This window comes from Amblyraja radiata, chromosome 4 (genome assembly GCF_010909765.2).
Source record: "Amblyraja radiata isolate CabotCenter1 chromosome 4, sAmbRad1.1.pri, whole genome shotgun sequence".
Classification (NCBI taxonomy): Eukaryota; Metazoa; Chordata; class Chondrichthyes; order Rajiformes; family Rajidae; genus Amblyraja; species Amblyraja radiata.
The window spans coordinates 77,731,101-77,757,195 of record NC_045959.1 but is presented as its reverse complement, the minus strand read 5'-3'; the positions used below and the strand labels follow the sequence as shown (position 1 = coordinate 77,757,195).

The 26,095-nt window shown below is 42.2% G+C and overlaps 1 protein-coding gene across 1 annotated transcript in view; it reads left to right on the top strand.

Moving 5' to 3' along the window:
* Window positions 1–26,095, top strand: part of asph (aspartate beta-hydroxylase) — a 223,095-nt gene that overhangs the window by 188,795 nt on the left and 8,205 nt on the right. The window contains exons 29-34 of the mRNA XM_033020394.1: window positions 831–967; window positions 9,675–9,773; window positions 11,757–11,846; window positions 13,714–13,851; window positions 14,493–14,628; window positions 15,845–15,936. Of these exons, the coding sequence (XP_032876285.1) occupies window positions 831–967; window positions 9,675–9,773; window positions 11,757–11,846; window positions 13,714–13,851; window positions 14,493–14,628; window positions 15,845–15,936 (692 nt within the window). The remainder of the gene's footprint in view (window positions 1–830; window positions 968–9,674; window positions 9,774–11,756; window positions 11,847–13,713; window positions 13,852–14,492; window positions 14,629–15,844; window positions 15,937–26,095) is intronic.

Genomic DNA, 26,095 nt, shown 5'->3' with positions numbered 1-26,095 from the left:
GTGAGACAGGTCCTTGATTATGCTGGTGAACTTGCCAAGGCAGTGTAAAATGGAGATGGACTTTTGCCTGCCTGCCTCTCTATCCTCAGTCTCTCTGTCCACTATCTCTTTCTGTCTCTTCCCCCCCTCTCTCTCATTTTCTCCATCCACTTTCTCTGTATATTTCTCTTTCCACAAATGCTGCCTGACTACTGAGTGTTTTCAGCATTTTCTGTTTTATTGTTACAAATTTCCATCTTCTAACATTTTCTGATTTTTATTCTGTCCCTACTCTCACCCACTCTGAGCTACAGTGAATTCTCCCAATTTTGTTAGCCCTTGCTGTCTCCTCCACTTCCTCAGCCCTCGGGCTGTCTCCTCCCATCCCTCAGCCCTCGGGCTCCTCCTCCTTTTTCCTTTCTTCTCCCCGCCACCCCCCATCTGTCTGAAGAAGGGTTTTGGCCCGAAACGTTGCCTATTTCCTTCGCTCCATAGATGCTGCTGCACCCACTGAGTTTCTCCAGCATTTTTGTGTACCTGAGCTACAGTCATGTGTGTGCCCTCTCTGACTGTCCCCTCATAGGCTTTGCAAAATGGGCTGACATTAGTGCACCAGGTTTTTTTTTATTACAGTGTCGCAGTTTCAATGTCACCATTACTGATTCCAGATTTATCTAATGAAGTTGTATTTTTCAGGTATTCTGTGGGATTTAGGCATGGAAAGTAATACTTTTGTTAGACAGTTGCTCAACTATTGCCTGTGGTATCACGTATATTGTTGTATATAAGAGCTGATTTGTATGTTGAAACTTTTTGTCAACTTTTATTCTATTTTCTTTGTGTATGTACAGGTCACATTAAACATTCTGTCATGACCCTTAAGAAGCTGGTATCTCTTTACCCAGATGATGTCTCAATTAAGAATGAGCTTGGAGTAGGTTATTTGTTAATGGGAGACAACAATAATGCCAAGATGGTGTATGAAGAGGTAAGTTGTATAGAATTAATGTAGAAAAATATCAGAATTTCAGAAGTGGATTTTTATTCCTCGTGTTTGAATTTCATGTTCAAAGAGAGCATATTCTTGAGGTTATGTACTCTCAAGTGTTTCATTTGGTTTATGAATTACCCATCTTGAAACTAACCCATGTTAAGTATGAAGCTATTAATTTTAATCAGTATTCTGTGCTAATCTCATCTGCCTTATTGCCACAAACACCACACATTAAGAATTGGGGTGGGGTAAGTGAAATACAACGTCTGTTCATGGACAATGGGCAAAGGATTGAATCAAATTCAGTTGATTTCTCCATCATTATTCACTATCCAGCATTACACATGTAGGGTGGTCATAGATAGGGTGCTAAAGGGTCATTTATACAATGAGATTGTGTCCTACTTTTAGGAAAGCAGATTGAAGATGAGAGGAAAAATCATCAAATGTACCTAATACCCACGATACAATCAAAATAATTCCAAAGATTCTTTCTTGCCACTGTAGATGCCCAAAATTCTCAAATTAAAATTGAAATTGCCCAATAAAATATTAATTCCAATATTTCTACAACAATATTTGTTTCTGTTGGAAATGCATTTAATTTTTCCCTGCCAAATTGGTGTAATATGTTAAATTCAGTGGTGATGACCTATGCAGTGTAACTAATTGCATTGATATCAACTCTGAAATGTATATAATTGGGCTGTTAATTTGTGCATGCTTTATTAAATACATAATATCAAGTCTGGTAAAATTACATGCTGTGGATCATAATCATTAAATGAGCCTTGTGTGAGACAATGTCATTGTCAATCTTTCTCAGTGTAATTTGCGCCTCTTCCAGTGACTAGCGGAGTTCCACAGGGCTCGATGTGCTGCTCTTCACGTTGTATATTAATGATTTGGAAGTGGGGGGTTGAAGGCTTTCTGGCCAAGTTTGCAATTGATACGAAAATAGGTGGAGGGGCAGGTAGTGTAGAGACAGCCGAGGTTGTGGAAGGACTTGGATAGGTTGGGACAATGGGCAAAGAAGTGGCAGATGGAATGTAGTGTAGCAAAGTGTGGAGTCATGCATTTTGGTGGTAGGAATAAAGGCGTAGATTATTTTCTAAATGGGGAGAGAATCCAGAAATCGGAGGTGCAAAGGGACTTGGGCGCAGGGCCGGCCTTAGGAGGTGCGGGGCCCAATTGGGATTTTTTTTCGTAGAAATATAAATAAATAATTATAGTTGAGTCACGTGTCGTGAATAACATGACAATTCGGGGGAGAGTTCCTTTCACAGCGTGTGGGGTGTCTAGCCAGGGATAAAATTGCGGGAGCGTTAAGGAGAGGGTCGGGGTTCATGCCAGTAACACTCACTCACCGCTGCCGTGGCGCTCCGGGCGAGGAGCTACCGCATTGTGGCCGGGGAGGGAAGCAGCTCGCGTGGCTACGAGTGGCCTCCATCGCTGGACAGCGGAACCGACTGCCATCTCAGCGCCTTCTGCCGGCCCGCTAACCTCTGGCAGTGCTCTCCGTCTGACCAGTGAGAGGACCAGCTCAAGAGCAAAGATCATAGAGCGGAGCGAGTCAGCGGGCGGTGGAGCTTACTCCTGTGTCAGCGCGAACAAGAGATCAATTGAGGTTACGCGCAGCGACTCTGGAGAGAAGACCCTTCTTCAGACTGAACTGAACTCTCGTCGGTGAGAGTACTTGTGATTGTCTGAAGAAAGGTCTCGACCAGAACCGCAACCCTCTCCCAAGAGCCCCTGCCCGTCCCGCTGAGCCACCACATACAGGGAGTTGAAGGTAGACACAGGGGGGTCCACCTTCAACTTCAGAGCCAAACAAAAAACACAGAGTGCTGGAGGAACTCAGCGGGCAAGGCAGCACCTGCGGAGGGAACATATCACTTATCAGGCGCCGCCACAGGCCTGGACTCTCCCCCCCCCCCCCCCCCCCCCCCAACAGAAAGTATCGCAGATGCAGCCATCACTGCAAAACGTCTAAGAATGAACTGTAGATGCTGAAAAATTGAAGGTAGACAAAAATGCTGGAGAAACTCAATGTGATCATGGCTGATCATCCACAATCAGTACCTCGTTCCTGCCTTCTCCCCATATCCCCTGACTCAGCTATTTTTAAGAGCCCTATCTAGCTCTCTCTTGAAAGCATCCAGAGAACCTGCCTCCAACGCCCTCTGAGGCAGAGAATTCCACAGACTCACCACGCTCTGTGAGAAAAAGTGTTTCCTCGTCTCCGTTCTAAATGGCTTTCCTCTTATTCTTAAACTGTGGCCCCGGGTTCTGGACTCCCCCAACATCGGGAACATGTTTCCTACCTCTAGCGTGTCCAAGCCCCTAACAAATCTTATATGTTTCAATGAGAAACCCTCTCATCCTTCTAAACTCCAGAGTGTACAAGCCCAGCTGCTCCATTCTCTCAGCATATGACAGTCCCGCCATCCCGGGAATTAACCTTGTAAACCTACACTGCACTCTCTCAATAGCAAGAATGTCCTTCCTCAAATTAGGGGACCAAAACTGCACACAATTCTCCAGGTGTGGTCTCACTAGAACTCTGCACAACTACAGAAAGACCTCTTTGCTCCTATATTCGATTCCTCTTGTTATAAAGGGCAACATGCCATTTCTTAGCGCTAACGGCAGGTACTCGGGAAACATGGTAACTCGTGAAGATTTTTCAACATGTTGAAAAATGTCCACATGTAAAATATACTCAGGATGTAAAAAATTGATACTTTTTAACACATAGTCATACTGTAGTAGCTCGTGCGTTTACCGTAGTAGGACCTGGTGTCCTATATCACTATTGTATGTTCATGATGGAAATAAGAACACTCTGTATATTCATTATCTTTGAATTGTAGTTTTATGTAATCCTCCCATAATTTCTGAGTTCCATTTCACAATATCTATCAGACATACAGAATGTTGCAAGGTAATATCTTGCCCAAACTCAGTTGTATCTTTCTATCTCAATAAATATCACAAAATATGCCATTGTTTCAGCCACATTATGACAAAATATAGAATGTAGGTTATTTGTTATCAGTCACACCCATCCCAGAAACAACAGTACTTAAAGAAGAACATTTGTACCATACAGAGTCCGTTGATCCATATCCAACAAACTATTGTGATAATTGCATAAAAGGTATTATTGTTTAAGAAATTTGGTGTGGAATGATAATCCATCTCAGTACTCATTATGCAAGTCCCAAGTTCTCGATACTTTCCCCCAACCCCCAATCCCCCTCGTCCAATCTTCATTGAACCCACCATTTGACTAATCTTTTACTCAGCTGCTGTAACGTTTCCTTCCTATCAAAATCTCTGTGTAGCATCTCTGTCCCTATCTTCCAATTCCCACTTTGAAATAAAATACAACTTTCGACTTAATATTTTCGCAGCAGGATCGCTATATAAATGCAAATATATGGTATTTTATCCTAGCATTCCCCCCCCCCCCTCCCCCCTTATCACCACACAAGAAACGTAACTTGAAGCGTTTGCATTTGGAGAAGTTCGATACGGACCAGGAATGAAAATTAATAGCTATGAATCGATTAACAGCGAGCTACGAGGTGAGATTGAAACACCTGTCAGCAACAACAATCCTGAGTTGACGGCGTATTGTTATCATTTTGCAGCGATCTCACCATATTCTGGTTAAATATTCTTTCCACGGAACCTATTTCATTTTGAAATTATATTCATTTATGACCGTTTGTAACATTAGTAACCACCTTAATATTCATGCGTTCAGTACCGGGTTTGCTTGAAACTATTTATTGTAATGTTCTGTATCTTTTTTTAAAAACTATATCAACCAGGTGTGAAAATTACACTGAATTGAACGATGATTGAAAATGCGTGGGAATCGACTAATTTTTAGGTCGAAGGTTGTATTATATTTCAAAGTGGGAATTTGAAGATAGGGACAGAGATGCTACACAGAGATTTTAAACTCGGGAGAGCCCTTGGGTGAACTCGCACAGTGGGACAGGGCTTGAGGCAGCATCTATGGAGCGAAGGAAATAGCCAATGTTTCAGGCCGGGTCTGAAGAAGGGTTTCGACCCGAAACTTTGTATATTTCCATCGCTCCATAGAGGGGGGGGGGGGGGGGGGGGGGGGGTCAGGGAGTCAGATAGACTGCGCAATGACAGGGGGGGGATCCCAGTGTGAGAGTGAATCACCACCTGCGTACAGCGTTCCCACATCCCTCTCCTCCACCAAGCAAGGCACACTCCTCTCTCCCCTCCGCCCTCACCCCCCCTTCCTTCCCTCATCATCCCCCCCTCTCTAAAGAAGGAGGGAGAGGGAGGTAGTGAGAGGTAGGGAGAGGGAGATCTAAAGGGTAACTGGTTTTGGTCTCCAATCACCTCACAAAGGGCAGCCAACAGTGGTGAGGCAGAAGGGAGAACTCTCTCTCTCTCCCCCTTTCTCTCTCTCTCCCCCTTTCTCTCGCTCTCCCCCATCTCTCCCCCCCCTCTCTCTCTCTTCCCCTTCCTCTCTCTCTCTCCAATTTCCCCTCTCTCTCTCCCTCTCCCCCCCCCCCCCACTCCTCTACCCCCAGCCACGTTTATATCTACAGTTCACTCCACGAGTGTGTGTGTGAGAGCCGAGCAGTGTTTCTCATTCTGACTGCTCCGTGAGCTGCTCGTATTGACAATAATCGTGTCCAACTCTTAACTGAAAACGTGTGGTTTGCATCTGAAAATCCCTTCTCTGTCTGTCCACGGCTCCCCCCACACACACACAGGCAGAGACACACACGCAGATAGAGACGCACAAACACAGCCACAGAGACACAGCAACACAGACACACACAGCCACAGAGACACACACACACACACAGAAACAGAGACACACACATGCAGACAGACACACAGACAAACACACACACACACACACACACACACACACACACACACACACACACACACACACACACACACACACACACACACACACAGACAGACAGAGTTAAATCCCGCTGTACCCCGGCCCAGACATTAACCCTGACACCAATGTTAACACAGACTCAAATCTCCAACCTGGTCTGCTGTTGTACCGGCACCGAACAAGTTAACACAACCCCCAGATCTGTTGTCACAGATTGTCTCCCTCCCGCAATTATCCGGCCAGTTGTCTTTCGTTTCTGCTTCAGGTCTTTTAACTCTATCTCCCCCCCCCCCCGACCAAGAGCGGGCCGGTACGCCGCCGATTTCATACAAATCTGACCCTTTCTTGCCCCCCCCCCCCCCCCTCACGCACACACCACCCGCTCCCGGCGTTTAACGTTGAATACTCACGGCTGAGTTCGCTGCGGTGCTGCCCTGTAGACTCCCCCCCCCCCTGCGGCAGCGAGTGACACAATTTAACGCATTTACTGAGGAATGTGGATCGATATGCATTGAGGACCCATTGTTGTTAACTTCTGGCTGTTAACTGCTACAGTAGCAGTTAACACATCGTTTATTATTCATAGCGCTTGTTATCCATGTTCATTTTGTTAATAAATCCGTATGGCAAATGCTTTTTTACATATCTTTATTTAACAAATCAAATTTGTATTTCCATATGAAATACAGAAAATTAACGCGGGGCCCCCCTTGGGCGCGGGGCCCAATTTAGAAAAATCGGTCCAATCGGCCTAGGGCCGGCCCTGCTTGGGCGTGCTGGTGCAGGATTCCCAAAAGGTAATCTGCAAGTCGAATCGGTAGTAAAGAAAGCAAACTCAATGCTAGCATTTAATTTGAGAGGGCTTGTACACAAAAACAGGGATGTAATCCTGTGGATCTATAAGGGGCTGGTCAGGCTGCATTTGGAATATTGTGAGCAATTTTTGGCACCATATCTGAGGAAGGATGTGCTGACTCTGGAGAGGATCCAGAGGAGGTTTACAAGAATAATCAAAGAAGAGTAAGTTAACATATGATGAGCATTTGACGGCACTGGGCCCATAATCGCTGGAGTTTAGGAGAAAGAAGGCGGCCCTCATCTGAACATACAGAATAGTGAAAGGCTTGGATAGAGTGGATGAGGAGATGTTTCCACTAGTGGGAGAGTCTAGGACTAGAGGCATAGCCTCAGAATTAAAAGACGTTATTTTAGGAAGGAGATGAGGAGGAATTTATTTTGTCAGGGGGTGGTGAACCTGTGTAATTCTTTCCCACAGAAGGCTGTGAAGGCAAAGTCAGTAGATATATTTAAGGCAGAGATAGATAGATTCTTGATTACTACGGGTGTCAGAGGTTATGGGGAGAAGGCAGGAGAATGGGGTTAGGAGGTAGAGATAGATCAGCCATGATTGAATGGCAGAGTAGACTTGATGGGCCGGATGGCCTAATTCTGCTTCTATCACTTATGATCTTATGATCTACTACAACAAACATGCAGGGGTAACTTAGCGGGTCAGCTGAGCCGCTGATTACTCCAAACATTTTGTTGGAGTTGAGCTAATCTTCAGAATTCGTGGGAAGCTATTCACTTACACTCCAGAACCGATAGTATGTAGACAACACTTACATATGCACATGCTTTGAGTCTGACTTTCAAACCACCATCAACACTTTCACTGAAGCAGTTGAGAAAATGGTCCTTACGTTCAACAAGATCAACCTCTACCAACCTGCCCTTTTTACACGGCAATTTCCTTCAACAATAAAGGCTCACTGCAAGATCCTAGAAAAAGTGGATCACTTCCTATAATATATATAGGGGCCACGGTTGAACAATGGCAGGCAATGATGATGAAATTCACCATTGATTTCAATGCATTAGTATGTCCCTTGATCAATTGAGAATAATGTATTTTAAAAATGTTACCTCAGGCCTGACATAAAATTCTACTGGGCAGCAGTAATTCCTGCCCATCTATATGACTGCAAAGTACTGGAAAAGTGCCGCCTGTGTTGTCTTTGTTAAATCCTGCAGATTCACTCAAGGGATAAGTAAAAAAACATCTCACCTTTCCCAGCCCAACTTTGCCTGTGTTGAGCCCCAAGGTACACTCAGTTACCTGTGTTGGACAAGTAACATAGTTTGTATACTAGATACCAGATTCCCCAAAAATCTATTTTGGGCTGTGTCATGGGAAGTAATTCCCAGGTGGACAAAGGAAAAGATTGTGCTCGGCCTCCCTAAATAAATGCAACCCACTGATCCTGGGAATCTCTGGGCCATAGAGTTCAAAGTAGCAAAAGAGCATTGAGATATGGTATTGAAAACCTTGCGGCATGCTTCAAGAGCACTGTATATGTGGTGAGAGGAATGCACCACCTCGCAAACTATACACCCACCTTCACTCTCAGCCACTGCTTGCTCCATCTGAAGAAGAGGCTGCAGTTCCACAGTGGCCTAAGTCTTTTGATAAATAGTTAATTTAAGAATGAAGAAGACTGTGGAAGAGATGTGTGGATAGGAACTGCAGATGCTGGTTTGTACCAAGATAAACAAAGTGCTGCAGTAACTCAGCGGGTCAACTGAGCTGCTGAGTTACTCCAGCACTTTTGTGTATCCACTGTAGAAGAGATGTTGGCTCTCCCCTTCCCAATGAAGAACACGTTTACCTGATGTTTCTTCAGAAAGATATTGTTCTTTTACATATTACCTGGTATCAGACACATAGCCAGCAATGGGAGTGCACAGATCACACTCCAGCGAGTAAAGAAAGTGAGTCAGTTTCAATTATTTCAAATTCTTCTGGACGGTGTTGCCTGAAAACAAAATCTGCACTTCTGTCTAGACTACCAATCTAACTGTGCCAGATCAGCATCATAGACAAGATGTTTTCAGCTGTTAGTTTTCACAAGTTATATTGCCAAAATTCTCATCTGGCCCAGAACCATGCCTGTTCTTTGTTCCCAGACCTATAGCCATGACAGTATTACCATAATTGCATAGTGTTCCTGAATACAGGGGTCAAGCTGGAATTAGAATGAACCCATGGCTTTCTGTAACCATAGCTTTTAACCTTATGGAAATGGAGTCGCTTTTTACGATCAGAATCCACAATTATGAGTACAATGGTTAATGTGAATGCTGCACCTCTATTGTCTCTATAACCTTTGTATTTACATTCAAAGCAGATCTTCTGCTGACCATGATCTCATTCTTTACATATGACCTTCTTTACATACAATTCTTTACATTTTCCAAATCATCTTATGCTTTGAGAATTGAATTAATTTATTTCACAGTTTAGTTGTTTGCTTCTACTTTGTAGCAATACTGGGGTGGCCCTATCTTGTGAAATGGCATGAATAGAAAAGAAATGTGGAGTAATTTTAGATTCAGGAGATAACTTCTCTTAATGTTTAACCTGAAGTGATTTTTGTGACCATGAGGAAAATAAAGAGACATCCCATAACAAAATGTAATATTAATATGTGAAAAGAAAATAGGATAGTGTTGAGGCGAGTGTGACAATGCATTTTTAAGTAATCTCCCTTTCAGTGATCTGCATATTAGTAATTCATAATCAGCCTGTTCTTTGATCCCACTTGGATAATTAAAACTTATGTTGGGAATATTACTTGGATAATTAAAATTTATGTTGGGAATATTATGAAGGGATTTATCAGGGTTAATTTATTTGAATATATGGTTCACTTTTAGTTTACTTTCTAACCAATGCCTGTGAAGGATTTCTGATGGTGAAAACGGAAATAATATTTCTCTTTTTTTTAGGTTTTGGCCATTGCTCCAAATGATGGATTTGCTAAAGTTCATTATGGTTTTATCCTCAAAGCTACAAATCAGATAGCAGAGAGCATTCCATATCTTAAGGTAAGCACAGCTTTCTTTATGTTAACTCGTCCAAAGTTGAATGTTACAGTAATTCATACAGAGATGGGCATGACAACATGTTCGAATGTCTGAATCAATTAGGGTGAATGGAATAATGCAACAGTTTATTGTGGCAATTGAATTGGGTTGCATTGGAAGGGCAATACCAAATCCTGCCTTGCATTCCTTTGCTTTGTTAGATGCCTGGGTTTCAGATTTTGACGGTTCCTTTGAGCTGACTATTTTATGGAGCTGTTGTTACAGCATCTCAATCCATGAAAGCTATCATATGTTTGTGTTATGCCATACATTGTTGGCTGGGCTTTACATGGACGTGGAATATTTGCCAAATCTTGTGGTCTTTTCAAACCATTTCCATGTTGTTCTTTGTTAAGTGATTAAGAAAAGCCTTTTAACCTTTAGTCATGACAGTTAGTACAATTTTAATTATTGCTTCATATAGGCAGGAGGCATTGTAGCAGTGCAAATAGTTTAGCTGTCTCGTAGAACCAGCAACCCCCAAATTTGATTCTGTCCTAATGGTGCTGTCTATGTGGACTTAGTACGTTCTACCCATGATTGTGTGGGATTCCTCTAGGTCCTCTGAATTGTTCCTACATCCTAGAGATGTGCTGCTGGTTTAGATATTTGGCTCCACTAAATTGCCCCTCATGTAGGTGAGTGGAGAGAGAATCAGGGTATGTGTGAGAGAGTTGGTTCATGGGAAATGGGATTGCTTTGAAAGCCAACCCAGACTTGATGGTCTGAATGGCCTCAACCTATGTTGCAATGAGATCAGCAATCAGGTTTGAAACTGATGATACAAATGGGGTTGTACCTGATTAGACTATATTTAAGAGGGAGTTAGATGTGGCCCTTGTGGCTAAAGGGATCAGGGGGTATGGAGAGAAGGCAGGTACAGGATACTGAGTTGGATGATCAGCCATGATCATATTGGGCGGTGCAAGCTCGAAGGGCCGAATGGCCTACTCCTGCACCTATTTTCTATGTTTCTATGTTCTGTTGAAATTAAAGAAAATATTAGGGTTGTGCTGAGTTGAGTGCACTAATATGTTCTATGTGGCCAGAGAAATGAAGACATTCATTCCCCATGTGAAGCTACTCCATTAAATCTAGAATAAGACTTGATTTTCGTCCTCATTGATTGAAAAACCGCAATATCTCTCAATTTAAGTGTATTTTTGCGATTTTGGAAATGGTTAATTCAGGAAACACATCATTTGTAGCAAATGGTGCAAAATCTAATGTGTATGATCTGTGTATTGTGGAATGTGTTTCTTATTTAGCGATCATGTAATATAAATATGTTTTTTTTTTTTGTTTTTTTTTTTTAATTATTTTTATTAGAAGTACGGTAAATTACAATAACACACAACACATATATCTTAATACATTTTTTGTACCGCTTCATTTTTTTTTTAAGCTTTAAGAAAAAGATAGAAGTAAGGAAAGTAAAGAAGGTGCGCAAGAGTCGTGAAGTGCAAGAGAGTGTTGGGAAAAGAAAGCCCCTTAGAAAAGAAGTTAGAGAAGGAAGTAAAGTAAGAAAGTAGACCCTAGAAAAGAAAGAAAAAGAAAGTAAGGACAATCGCTCTATTATAACATTAAACTCCGCAGAAAGACTACCAACCAAGTCTGTTTTTGTTGTTTTACCTCCCATTGCCAGGTCCTGATACCATTTATTTATTTATTTATTTTTAAAATTACTATTGCACCTCATGCTTGTAATAGGTCCATAAACGTAGACCACGTCTTTTGGAATTGGTTTGCTTTACCTGCTAAGAGGAATCTCATCTCTTCCAGATGTAATGTTTCAAACATATTTGATGTCCACATTTTTATTGTTGGTGTGGGCGCATTTTTCCAGAATTTAAGTATGAGCTTTTTTCCCATTATTAACCCGTAATTGAGTAAATTCTTCTGATACACGTTTAATATATGTTTTTTTAAACATAATTTCTTCAGGAAGGATTAATGTCTGGAGACCCAGGCACTGATGATGGACGTTTTTACTTCCACTTAGGAGATGCATTGCAGAGAGTGGGTGATCAAGATGTGAGTGAATATGCAAGTTCCCATGTTATATGAATAGTTTAATGGAATTTATTCATTAAATATTCAATAAAGATTCATTTCAGTAATGCATTTTCTTTACCAAAGTAACATCTCTGGTGATGATAAGTAAATGGAAATTCTACATAATGAAAGATTAGAAAACCTACTTTGATTGCTATGTTGTCATGGGCTTCTACATAAAATAATTAACTAGTTTTCAATTAGAGTGCTCTGAACTACCAAGTACAGTTAAAGCTCATCCAGATACATAGATACGTAGACAATAGGTGCAGAAGTAGGTCATTCGGCCCTTCGAGCTAGCATCGCCATTCAATGTGATCATGGCTGATCATCCACAATCAGTACCCCGTTCCTGCCTTCTCCCCATACCCCTTGATTCCGCTAGCCCCAAGTGCTCTATCTAACTCTCTTTTGAATGCATCCAGTGAATCAGCCTCCACTGCCTTCTGAGGCAGAGAATTCCACAAATTCACAACTCTCTGGGTGAAAAAGTTTTTCCTCATCTCAGTTCTAAATGGCCTACCCCTTATTCTTAAACTGTGGCCCCTGGTTCTGGACCCCCAACATCAGGAATATGTTTACTGCATCTAGCATGTCCAATCCCTTAATAATTTTGCCTCTCATCCTTCTAAATTCTAGTGAATACATTACCAGTCGCTCTATTCTTTCATCATATGACAGTCCCTCCATCCCGGGAATTAACCTTGAGAACCTACGTTGCACTCCCTCAATAGCACGAAAGTCCTTCCTCAATATATCTCCAAATTAGATTTTAAATATAAGCATTTTCTGCCTCATTGTCGGATATACTTTTATTTGTTGCTTTTGTTAGCCTCTCTCTTTTCACCATTACCAACGATATAACTTGGGATATTCAGAAGAAAAATCAGAGTTTCAATCCGTTAAAATCCATACATTGCCCTAAAACCAGATTGATTAAAGATAGAACTTAATGACATGAATGCTAATTAATGATGCAACTCCAGATAACAAGACGTCGAATGCTGCAAATGGAAAGACCGTTTTATAATACCTTTGACAGAGCAAATTCTTTTTTGTGGCACAGCAGTAGAGTTGCTGCATTACAGCACCAGGGACCTGGGGTCAATCCCGACTCCGTGTACTACCTGCGCAGTTTGTACGTTCCTCCTAAGACCTCATGGGTTTTCCCCGGGTGCTCCAGTTTCCACCCACACTCCAAACACGTACAGGTTTGTAGGTTAATTGGCTTCTGTAAAAATGTAAATTGGCCCTAGGATATAGGATAGTGCTAGTGTACGGGGCGATCGCTGGTCGACGCAAACTCGGCTGGCTGAAGGGCCTGTGTCCACACTATATCTCTAAAGTCTAAAGTTTTAAATCATCATACTGTGATCATTACTTTGTCTTGCAAACTAATTGAATCCTTAAACTGGTGCAGTCACAGTGGCACAGCGGTAGAGTTGCTGCCTTACAGCAAAATGCAGCGCCAGAGACCCGGGTTCGATCCTGACTACGGGTGCTATCTGTACGTTCTCCCCGTGATCTGCGTGGATTTTCTCCGAGATCTTCGGTTTCCTCCCACACTCCAAAGACGTACAGGTTTGTAGGTTGATTGGCTTGATAAAAATGTAAAATTGTCCAAGTTGGCGATATGCAGAGTACTGCCCTGCCCACTACAAAATTCAGAAGGTTCAGAAGGTGGAATAAATAAACATTAAAAAATCATTTAATATAATACAGTATTTTTTAGAAGCATTTTATTTCGGGCCATTGGTGCAGCTAGCAGAATGGTTAGTGATTAAAGAGAGCAACAGATGGTATGATTTACAGTGTGAGTAATTTTGCTGGTTCACTGTATCCACAGGCATATGTATGGTATGAACTGGGACACAAAAGGGGCCACTTTGCATCAGTGTGGCAGCGTTCACTCTACAATGTGAATGGACTTAAGGCGCAACCTTGGTGGACACGTAAAGAAATAGGGTATACTGAATTGGTAAAGGTATGTGCACTTTTTAATACCGTCCAATGTTAAGAGTAATTCATCAACAACAATAGGGATTCACATATGCACGGTACCTTAAATGTAAATAATTTTATGATTATAGTATTTCAAGCCAATTATGTATTCATCTTTGTCAATTTTTATTGCACCATGGACTTGAACTTTTTTGTAATAAGTTTTTTGTTGGAATACCATGCTGCAGAGATCTCTGGGTGTTGCAGAAATAGATTGCTTGATGAAGCCTCTTAATGTTGGTGTCTACCACCTCAGCATTTCCACCATATATTCAATCACAGAGTACTTAAAAGTTATGGTTAGGTTTATGTATGTGAAGTCAACAATTCCATAATAGTGATTATACTTAATCCCTAGCTGTGGAGTACCTTGGAAATCCTGAAATTGTAGAAAATGCTATATTTAGGTGCATATATATATATATATATATATATATATATATATATATATATATATATATATATATATATATATATATACTAAATTGGATGAACAGATTGTAGTTATCAGGATTATACTTTTGAGAAAACTTTGTAATGGTCCATTTAATCCATAAAGTTGTTCAGTAATGAGATCCTAAAGGGCATTATCTACATTTTGGTTATCTTATTTCTTTGTTGTAGGCTCTTGAGAGAAATTGGAAGTTAATCCGTGATGAGGGTCTGGCTGTTATGGATAAAGAGAAAGGTTTTTTCTTGCCTGAAGATGAAAATTTGAGGGAGAAAGGAGACTGGGGCCAGTTTACAACATGGCAGCAAGGTAATGTGTAACTGAGAATAACCATGACAGATGTATAATGTTAAAATATATTGATTATCTTTGTCAATATATTGAAATGTGTAAAATCCACATCACTGATTAAACTAAATTGCAATAAGGCTCATAAATTAATGCAAAAACTAATTAAACCTATTGGAGCAAAGCCTTTATTGACCTGGATGTCAAAATTTTAAGTGCACAATTAATGGCACTGTGGCAAAAAAGTGACATGAAAAACCGTTTCGTGCTTTGACAATTCAAATGTCTTAGAATGCACCATAGTGACATTACTTGCAAATAAAAAGACTGCAGATGCTGCACTGTCTGAATTTAAAATAAATTCAAACATAAAATACTCAGCGTCAGATTACAGAAAAAGAACTGAGGAAGAAGCTAAATATAAACTCTCTCATTTGTCAAATCCCACGGGTCGCTGTAGAACATATGTAACTAATTCCAAGGTCTACTTAAGATCTAAAATTAAAGAAAATCTGTACTAATATACTCCAGTTCCTTCTCAGTCCCAAAGATGTGCAAATTTGTAGGTTAATAGGCCTCTGTAAATTATCCCCTACTCTGTCGGGAATGGGATAACATAGAACTAGTGTGAGCGGGTAATCTGTGGTGAACATGGACTCGATGGGCCGAAGGAGCTGTTTCCATGCTATATCTCTAAACTAAACATGAGGAAACATTTTAAGTAGTACGTGGTTGGTGTCTGGAATATATTAAAAAGGGACTGTAATGCAGCAGAATCAATTAAGAGTTGGATAAGTATCTGAAAGAGAATTTGCATGACTAGGGCAGGAAGGTTAAGGAACTGATTGCTCTTACATGGAGCTGGGGTGAATGCAGCATATTGAGTGGCTTCCTTTCCTGCTAAATCATTCAGCGATACTGTGAAAAGAGTTTCTATTCTCGATATATTAATACTGCAACAAAGAGGAAGGGATGGCGTGTGAGAAAATTACAACTTAAACTCTTGAGGTGTGTGTAAGAACAAATGGTCAGTGTATTTGTGGAAAAGCAATAAGTGTGGATAGCCATTGTGTGGATAGCCACGTGCTAAGTACCATGATTCTTTTGACCTAGCTATTATGATTTGACCAGAAAAATGTACAAAATTAAAAATTCATTTTAGATCTAACTATGACTTTATAAAATTATTGTAATGTGTTTGCTGCCTTGTTATACATACTTTCCTTTTCCATTCTAGGCCGTAGGATTGATAATTCCTGTAAACAAGTTCCAAAAACCTGCGCCTTACTGGAAAGATTTCCTGAGTCAACAGGGTGTAAACGCGGGCAGGTATGCAAACGTTTATTGCGGAAATAATTTATTTACTCAATGCAGTGTGTTCTATGAAGCTTTAAAAAGATATTACAAATTTTAATTATAAAATTAGTGGTATGATCTGTGAATTTTCAACTGGGGAAAGCATAAAACATAACCCTTGACTATTTCAAATGAATTCGGGTTTGATTTAAATGTGAATTATTGGTTAAAAATCCACTCGGGTCACAGATATGTCAGACCAGCCACAGGTTTCAGAAATAATGTTTACTGCACAGTTCTTGCCTATCAATTAAAATTTTTGTTTATTTTATGTAACATATCGATCAAATACTGATTAAGCCTTGAAACACACGTGATATTACTAATTGATATCCGTGAAGCTTGGTTTCCAGAGCACCTGCAATTGTAAAATGAAATGAGATTCAGAAGCAATTTAGTTCTTTGGTGACTATCTAGAGACACCCCTTCAGGAATACAAAATTAAGATGTATATATTAGAATGCTGTGTTATGCATTAAAGATGACTAGCTTTAAAGCCTTCAGTTTTACACAAATTAGTAACCACTTGCAAAAAACGTTAATTTTTAAGCTTCTGAGCAACTTAAATGAAATTGCATTTCATATGTGCTTTCATGAGACATAGTGCATGAGGCTTTTAACTCTGATTTGTTGTAATTGGTGCACAGTTGTTGAGAGTGATTGCTACTGGTTGCTGACCGTAATCTGTCTTCAATATCGTGATATCACAGTTAGTAAGTCCCACTTCCTAGTTCCAGTCTTAGGCTTATAGCATTGATTTTGATAACAGCTGTGGACATACTTAGGGTCTGAATCTAAAACAAACAGTAATTGTTATTGTGTATTAAATCGGGCAATAATGTGGTATTTGCACCTGCACTATTAAATGTTTAAAAAATGGTAGATCCTGGTCCAATTTCTCGTCTTTGCCCACCTAGTTGGATTTGGAGGTGCTCAAATAGGTGGATGTGCAAGGAGTTTGGAAGCTGGTGTGCTTCTTCCAACAATTATGCTGGGCTTCTATGTGTTCCTGAAAAATTGACTCCAGAGTTTTCAGTCCCGACCTGATTTCTCCTTCTCAAATTCTCCCATAATGTAGTTTAAGAAAATACACTTTTATCACGAGGTTTGGGAACATCCTTGAATTGTGTCTTCGTCTACCTGGTAATCTCTAGTCACGATGAAACTTGGAGTAAAGATTGGCATCAGGCATTGGGAATGGAACTGGATGCAAACGCCATGTTGTGTTCTTACAAATATTGATTGGAATATCATTGTTTTTGTATGCTTTCTTCATTTCATTGTTCACATATTCAGTAATTTCTTTACAAGACCAGGAGCTCGGATCTTTCTGCAGATATCCCAATTATCTGTCAGTATGTGACCGTTTTTCTCCCTCTGTGTCATTGCTCATGAAATTAATAGACCAAGTACTTGCCGAGGCATTGTGGTGTGCACTGCATGGAAGATACTAAACATTAAGGCAGAGCAGTGATAGCGTTACTGCCTTGCAGCACCCAGGTTTGATCCTGACTACAGGTGCCAACTATGGAGTTTGTACGTTCCCCCTGTGACCACATGGGTTTTTTCAGGGTGCTCCGGTTTCCTCCCACATTCCAAAGACGTGCAGGATTGTAGGTTAATTGGCTTCTGTAAATTGTCAATTGTCCCTAATGTGTAGGATAGTGCTAGTGTAAGGAGTAATGGCTGGTCAGCACAGACTTGGTGGGGCGAAGGGGCTGTTTACATGCTGTATTTCTAAAGTCTAAAGTATGGAAGAACCGAATATCAACACTGGCCACCAAGATTCAGTAAACTCTGAGACTGACACCACCAAACCGGGGTACATGGCTGTTATAGTCATAGAGTCATAGAGTGTGGAAACAGGCTCTTCGGCCCAATTTGCCCACACTGGCCAACGTGTCCCAGCTACGCTAGCCCCACTTGCCTGCGCTTGGTCCATATCCCTCCAAATTTGTTCTACCCATGTACCCGTCTAACTGTTTCTTAAATGTTGGGATAGTCCCAGCCTCAACTACCTCCTCTGGCAGCTTGTTCCACACCCACCACCCTTTATATGAAAAGGTTACCCCTCAGATTCCTATTAAATCTATTCCCATTCACCTTGAACCTTTGTCCTCTGGTCCTCGATTCCCCTACTCTGGGCAAGAGATTCTGCGCATCTACCCGATCTATTCCTCTCATGATTTTATATACCTCTCACCAACGTCTTATACAGCTGCAACATGACCTCCCAACTTCTATACTCAATACACTGACTGATGAAGGCCAATGTGCCAAAAGCCTTTTTGACCACCTTATCTACCTGCGACTCGACCTTCAAGTAACCATGCACCTGGACTCTTAGAGCCCTCTGCTCTGCAACACTCCCCAGAGGCCTACCATTCAATGTGTAGGTCCTGCCTTTGTTAGATGTCCCAGCCAATCGATCCAGATCCTGCCGTAATCTTTCACAACCATCTTCGCTATCTGCAAAACCACCCACTTTTGTATCATCAGCAAACTTGCTAATCTTGCCCTGTATGTTCTCATCCAAATCATTAATGTAGATGACAAACAGTAACGGGCCCAGCACAGAACCCTGAGGCACAACACTAGTCACATGCCTCCAGTCCAGGAAACCTCTCCTGTAATTAAGGACGACTCGTAAATTTCAACCTGGGCTCCGCAATTTCCTCTCTAGTTTCCCACAATATCCTCGGATATATCTGATCAGGCCCTGGAGATTTGTCTACCTTCATACACGATAGTACCTTCAGTACTTATCGACGGTAACACTTACTGCTCTGAAGACACTTCCATTGACTGTCCCAAGTTCCTCCTGTTGATACTAATTCTTTACAGGCTGGGTAGCAGTATATTTCTTTTGTCAGGGTACATTTTATTAATGGTCTTGTGTTAGCAAATATTAAATAACATTAAAGTAAGCTCTTAATTGGACTCCCAAGTCAAACATGGACAGATTGCCTAATGTGGCACACAGAACAGCTGATACTAAGATTATATATGTTTGCAACAGTTGAAGGGAGAGCGATAGAAATGGGCCATGTTAAAGGATATTCAAGCTCTGTATCCTGAGCCTTGCGATGGACAGTGGTCAATTAATAAGCAGTAAAACTACTGTCCCTGAAGTAGTTTGAAGGTTGATAGCATGCTTTTGACCCATAACCTTGCTCTACCTTTTCCTATTTAATGCTTTGCCTATGAATCAATAAAATGCATATAGTAGTTCATTTAAAAAGCAAATGAATCAATAGCATGTCTAAGTCGGCTCAATTTTTGATAGCTTTGAACAAGGACACCATGTCCCAGAAGATGAGGGAGAATGGATATTGTGGGGGGGAAAAAATTGATATTTGAATTTATCCTCACTGGAATTAGACATTTCTTCTGAAAGTGGGTCTTTTTTACACCAACCAAATACCTTGGGAAGGGCTAAAAGATACAATCACATAGAAGGTTACGACTGGACCTCGGAAAAGTGCTAAATTGGTGGGAAGGCTAATTACAAGAGTATTTGTCAGTAGCTGTGGAGAGTAGATTGGGAGCAGTGTCATCGGGTAATTCCACAACTGACGTGAGAGTTGTTTAAATTTCCCAAATATTGCCATCCTGGTCTTTTTACCTCACAAGAAGTTTAGGTTTAAACAGATTAGATACACTGTACATAGATATAATCAGTTCAATCCCAAGTACAATAGATGGAGCAAAGGGGAAGATACAGATAGTTCTCAGCATTGTAACGTACAATTCCTTAGACAAAGTCCAATGTCCTCAATGGGGTAGAGTTGAATCAAACAGTACCCTAGCTTATGGAGGGACCATTCAGAAGCATGATAGCGGAGGGGAAACAGGAGGCTGTTTTTCAAACAGGCTGAAACAAGCAGGAGGCTTGAGTAAAACACAAAGCGCTGGAGTAACTTAGTGGATCAGGCACCATGTGTGGGTGGAATTGATAAATGATGTTTTGGTTTGGGACCCTTTCCAGACATCGGTGAAGAATCGCAACCCAAAAGTCGCCAATCTATTCCCTCCTCAGATGTTGCCTGACTCCAGCACTTTGATTTTTGCTCAAAATTCCAGCATCTGCAGTGTCGCTAAATACTTACATTTTATGACAACAGAGAAGGCTACCATTTGGCTCATGGGATCCATGCCAGCTTGCAAGCAACCTGCCCTACAGTACAATTTTTATTCGCCATAATTCTTCACAATTCTGCAATTTATTTGTTCATCAACTCCCCTTTGATTTGTTTTGCTGTTAACCTGTTAACCAGCACATCTTTGTAAAGTTTAGTTTATTGTCATGTGTACCAAGGTACAGTGAAAAGCTTTTGTTGCTTGCTAACCAGTCAGTGGAAAGACAAACATGATTACAATTGAGCCATTCACAGTGTACAGATACATGGTAAAGGGAATAAAGTTTAGTGCATGATAAACTCCAGTAAAGTCGAATTAAAGAGAGTTCAAAGGTCCGAGGGATACCTGAATAAAACACATGAGATCACAGAATGGGAAAATTCTTTATAGGTGGAAGGGGTGGTCAGGATCAAACTGGATGATGATTAGATTTTTTAATGTGTTGCAGCAACATGCATCCAGGCAAGAGTGGAATACTCATCACCCTTCTGAGCTGTGTAGATTGGCAAGGGATTTGTGAGTAAGATAGTCACTTGAATATCCAGCCTCTGACCTGCTCTTAGAAGCGTAGTATGTTGCTTAATGTCAAGGAATAGATGCTTTCTTATTGTACAACCTTATTATATAGAAAATATGGCAGCAAACATGCATTCTCAAGCAAAATTTCCTCAAATGGTATTTGAATCTTTCGATTTAGTTAAGAAATTGACTGATCTATTTTGTCAGGTCTCCTCAAAATTTCAAATTTGATTAGCTTGAAATTTCTACTTCATGTACCCAAATGTCTAACTTACTTGACCTTTTCTCAAAAAGCTGTATTTTTACTTTCATCTCAAAGTTAATGGAATATTGCTTAATTCTGCTGACGTGCATTATTTCTCCTCTTGCTTATGCAATGGTTGCCGATTTTACTGTAGAAACATTGTTTGGTTTCATGATTTTAGGCACCATCATCTTTATATTATTGCAAAAATAATTCAAATCCTCTAGTTTTAAGTTTTTTTCACTAATCAATGTATGATTTTCTACATTCTCCTTTTGATCTAAAATTTGTAGCTCCTTCTGATTCGGATTGTACAATCCCTTTTTCTTTGCTTTAGTTTTTAATTGGTTATATTATTGTCATCAAACAGTAGAACGGGTACAGTGCTATTTGTTCACTAATAAGTGGCTAACTATTTATATCGTCTTAAATGCACCCATGCAGAGGTGATAATTGATAGCTGGTTATTTGAAAACCGAGTGGTCATAGCATATGTGGGGGAAAATAATCTAGATACTGCCGAAGTTAGACAAAAGTGCTGGAGAAACTCAACGGGTGCGGCAGCATCTATGGAGCGCAGGAAATAGGCAATGTTTCGGGGCGAAACCCTTCTTCAGACTGATGTAGGGTGGGGCGGGGCGGGAAGAAGAAAAGAAAAGGAGGAGCCAGAGGGCTGAGGGAGAGCTGAGAAGGGGAGGAGACAATAAGGGCTACCGGTAATTGGAGAAGTCAATGTTCATTCCGCTGGGGTATAAACTGCCCAAGCGAAATATGAGGTGCTGCTCCTCCATTTCCGGTGGTGCTTACTTTGGCCATGGAGGAGGCCCAGGACAGAAAGGTCGGATTCGGAATGGGAGGGTGAGTTGAAGTGCTGAGCCACCGGGAGATCGGGTAGGTTTTTGCAGACCGAGCGGAGGTGTTCGGCGAAATGATCGCCAAGCCTACGCTGACATCTAGAGCAGCGGATGCCGATATGTCTAGGAGGATTTACTTCAGTCCATTACTTTCAATGTGTTGGACATGGGGCAATTTACACAATCTGACAGAGCTCCAGAGTTCCTCTGTGCAAATGGGAGAACCTTCCAGAAGGACAACTATATCTGCAGCACTCCACGAATCAGGCCTTTATGATAGAGTGGTCAGATGGAAAGCACTCTTCAGTAAAAGATACATGACAGCCCACTTGGAGTTTGCCAAAAGGCATGAGAAACAAGATTCTCTGATCTGATGAAACCAAGATTGAACTCTTTGGCCTGAATGCCAAACGTCGCGTCTGGAGGAAACCAGGCACCTCTCATCACGGTGAAGCATGGTGCTGGCAGTATCATGCTGTGGGGATGTTGGCGGCGCGACTCACCCGTTGCAGCGGCCCCTACAGCCTGTCTGTCTTTTTTTTATTTTTTGTCTAGTTAAATGTAGTGTTGGTGTTTTTTTAATATTGGTTTTAAATGTGTATATGTGGGGGGGCGGGGGGGGGGAGGGGGAAACTGTTTAAAATCTATTCCCTGTCCGGGAAACCCGACCTTTTCCCTGTCGGGTCTCCGTTGTCATTGGGGCCTAGCACCGTGGAGCGGCCTCCAACCTGAACGACCCGGGGGCTCGGGAGACTGCGGAGCTGCGGAGCTGCGGACTACTCACCATCGTGGGGCTGGAGGCTCCAGCAACGCAGCCGCAGGTCTAGGAGGATTTACTTCAGTCCATTACTTTCAATGTGTTGGACATGGGGCAATTTACACAATTTACCTCAGCTCGAGACAGACGGCTCTTGAGTGGAGATCACAACACGTGAATTAAATAGCCATGCTCTCAAAACCAACATTCTGTAGTCTCACAGAGTCATAGAGTCATGCAGCACGTACAGTGTATTCAGAAAGTATTCAGACCCCTTCACATTTGTTACATTACAGCCTTATTCTAAAATAGATTAAATTCTTTTTTTTTATCATCAATCTACACACAATACCCCATCATATTTAAAAAAAAGCGAAAACAGGTGTTTAGAAGTTTTTGCAAAGTAATTAAGAAGAGATAACTGAAATATCACATTTACACAAGTATTCATAAGTATTCAGTACTTTGTTGAGGCACCTTTGGCAGTGATTACAGGCTCAGGTCTTCCTGGATATGGTGCTACAAGCTTGGCACACCTGTATTTGGGTAATTTCTCCCATTCTGCTCCGCAGATCCTCTCAAGCTCTGTCAGGTTGGATGGGGAGCGTCGATGCACAGCTATTTTCATGTCCCTCCAGAGATGTTAGATCGGGTTCAAGTCTGGGCTCTGGCTGGGCCACTTAAGGACATTCACAGACTTGTCACGATGCCACTCCTGCGTTGTCTTGGCTGTGTGCTTAGGGTCATTGTCCTGTTGGAAGGTGAACCTCCGCCCCAGTCTGAGGTCCAGAATGCTCTGGAGCAGGTTTTCATCAAGGATCTCTCTGTACTTTGCTCCATTCATCTTTCCCTCGATCCTGACTAGTCTCCCAGTTCCTGCCGCTAAAAAATACAATACCATTTATTGTCATTTGAGCCTCAGTGAGGCTCAAACGAAATTCCGTTTCCACAGCCATACAAACAAAGACAATTTCCTACAGACATACACACAATTTAATTCACACAAACATCCATCACAGTGAACCCACTGTGATGGAAGGCAAAGTATTTTCTCTCCCCTGTTCTCCATTTCTCTCCCGAAGTCCAAGCCCCAGGCGGGCGATGCTAAGTCCCACGGCCATTTTAGGCCGTGCCGGGCGATTTACGGCCCCGCTCCCGGTCTAAAAGTCACAATGTTGGAGCCCCCGGCGGGCGCTGGAATGTCCCACGTCCATGAAGCCGTGCCGGGCGATGTACGGCCCCGCGACACGGGCTGGAGAAGTCGCGTTGCGGGAGCTCCGGGAAGCGGTCTCTCCCCCCGGACCCGCGAGCTCCCGATGTCCCAGTCCACCGGACCTGCGGCTGCGTTGCTGGAGCTTCCAGCCCCACGATGGTGAGTAGTCCGCAGCTCCGCAGTCTCCCGAGCCCCCGGGTCGTTCAGGTTGGAGGCTGCTCCACGGTGCTAGGCCCCAACGACAACGGAGACCCGACAGGGAAAAGGTCGGGTCTCCCGGACAGGGAAGAGATTTTATACAGTTTCCCCCGCCCCCCCCACATATACACATTTAAAACCAATATTAAAAAAACACCAACACTACATTTAACTAGACAAAAAATTTAAAAAAGACATACAGGCTGTAGGGGCCGCTGCAACAGGTGAGTCACGCCGCCAACATCCCCACAGCATGATACTGCCAGCACCATGCTTCACCGTGATGAGAGGTGCCTGGTTTCCTCCAGACGTGACGTTTGGCATTCAGGCCAAAGAGTTCAATCTTGGTTTCATCAGATCAGAGAATCTTGTTTCTCATGCCTTTTGGCAAACTCCAAGTGGGCTGTCATGTATCTTTTACTGAAGAGTGCTTTCCATCTGACCACTCTATCATAAAGGCCTGATTGGTGGAGTGCTGCAGATATAGTTGTACTTCTGGAAGGTTCTCCCATTTGCACAGTGGAACTCTGGAGCTCTGTCAGAGTGACCATTGGGTTCTTGGTCACCTCCCTGACCAAGGCCCTTCTCCCCCGATTGCTCAATTTGGCCAGGCGGCCTGCTCTATGAAGAGTCCTGGTGGTTCCAAAGTTCTTCCATTCAAGAATGGCGGGAGCCACTGTGCTCTTCGGGACCTGCAACGCTGCAGAAATTGTTTTATATCCAGATCTGTGTCTCGACATAATCCTGTCTCGGAGGTCTACAGACAATTCCTTCGTCTTCATGGCTTGGTTTTTGCTCTGACATGGACTGTCAACTGTGGGACCTTATATAGACAGGTGTGTGTCTTTCCAAATCATGTCCAATCAATTTAATTTACCACTGGTGGATTCCATTCAAGTTGTAGAAACATCTCAAGGATAATCAATGGAAACGGGAGACTGGTGACTAAAATTAGAGTACATGGTATTGGGGGTAGGGTGTTGACATGGATAGAAAATTGGTTGGCAGACAGGAAGCAAAGAGTAGGAGTGAACGGGTCCTTTTCAGAATGGCAGGCAATGGCGAGTGGAGTGCCGCAAGGCTCGGTGTTGGGGCCGCAACTGTTTACCATATATATTAATGATTTGGAAGAGGGAATTAGGAGCAACACTAGCAAGTTTGCGGATGATACAAAGCTGGGTGGAAGTGTGAACTGTGAAGAGGATGTTAGCATGTTGCAGGGTGACCTGGACAGGTTGAGTGAGTGGGCAGATGCATGGCAGATGCAGTATAATATAGATAAATGTGAGGTTATCCACTTTGGCGGCAAAAACAAGGGGGCAGATTATTATCTCAATGGGGTTAGGTTAGGTAAGGGGGAGGTGCAGCGAGACCTGGGCGTCCTTGTACACCAGTCATTGAAAGTTGGCATGCAGGTACTGCAGGCAGTGAAGAAAGCTAATGGAATGTTGGCCTTCATAACAAGAGGATTTCAGTATAGGAGTAAAGAGGTTCTTCTGCAGTTGTATAGGGCTCTGGTGAGACCACATCTGGAGTATTGTGTACAGTTTTGGTCTCCTAATTTGAGGAAGGACATCCTTGTGATTGAGGCAGTGCAGCGTAGGTTCACGAGATTGATCCCTGGGATGGCTGGACTGTCATATGAGGAAAGATTGAAAAGACTAGGCTTGTATTCACTGGAGTTTAGAAGGATGAGGGGAGATCTTATAGAAACATATACAATTATAAAAGGACTGGACAAGCTAGATGCAGGAAATTTTTTCCCAATGTTGGGCGAGTCCAGAACCAGGGGCCACAGTCTTAGAATAAAGGGGAAGCCATTTAAGACTGAAGTGAGGAAAAAACTTTTTCACCCAGAGAGTTGTGAATTTGTGGAATTCCCTGCCGAGGGCAGTGGAGGCCAAGTCACTGGATGGATTTAAGAGAGAGTTAGATAGAGCTCTAGGGGCTAGTGGAATCAAAGGATATGGGGAGAAGGCAGGCACGGGTTATTGATAGGGGACGATCAGCCTTGACCACAATGAATGGCGGTTCTGGCTCGAAGGGCCGAATGGCCTCCTCCTGCACCTTTTCCTAAGTTCAAGTTTGAGTGTCAAAGCTAAGGGTCTGAATACTTATGTAAATGTGATATTTCAGTTATTTCTTTTTAATTACTTTACAAAAATTTCCAAACACCTGTTTTTGCTTCCTCATTCTGGGGTATTGTG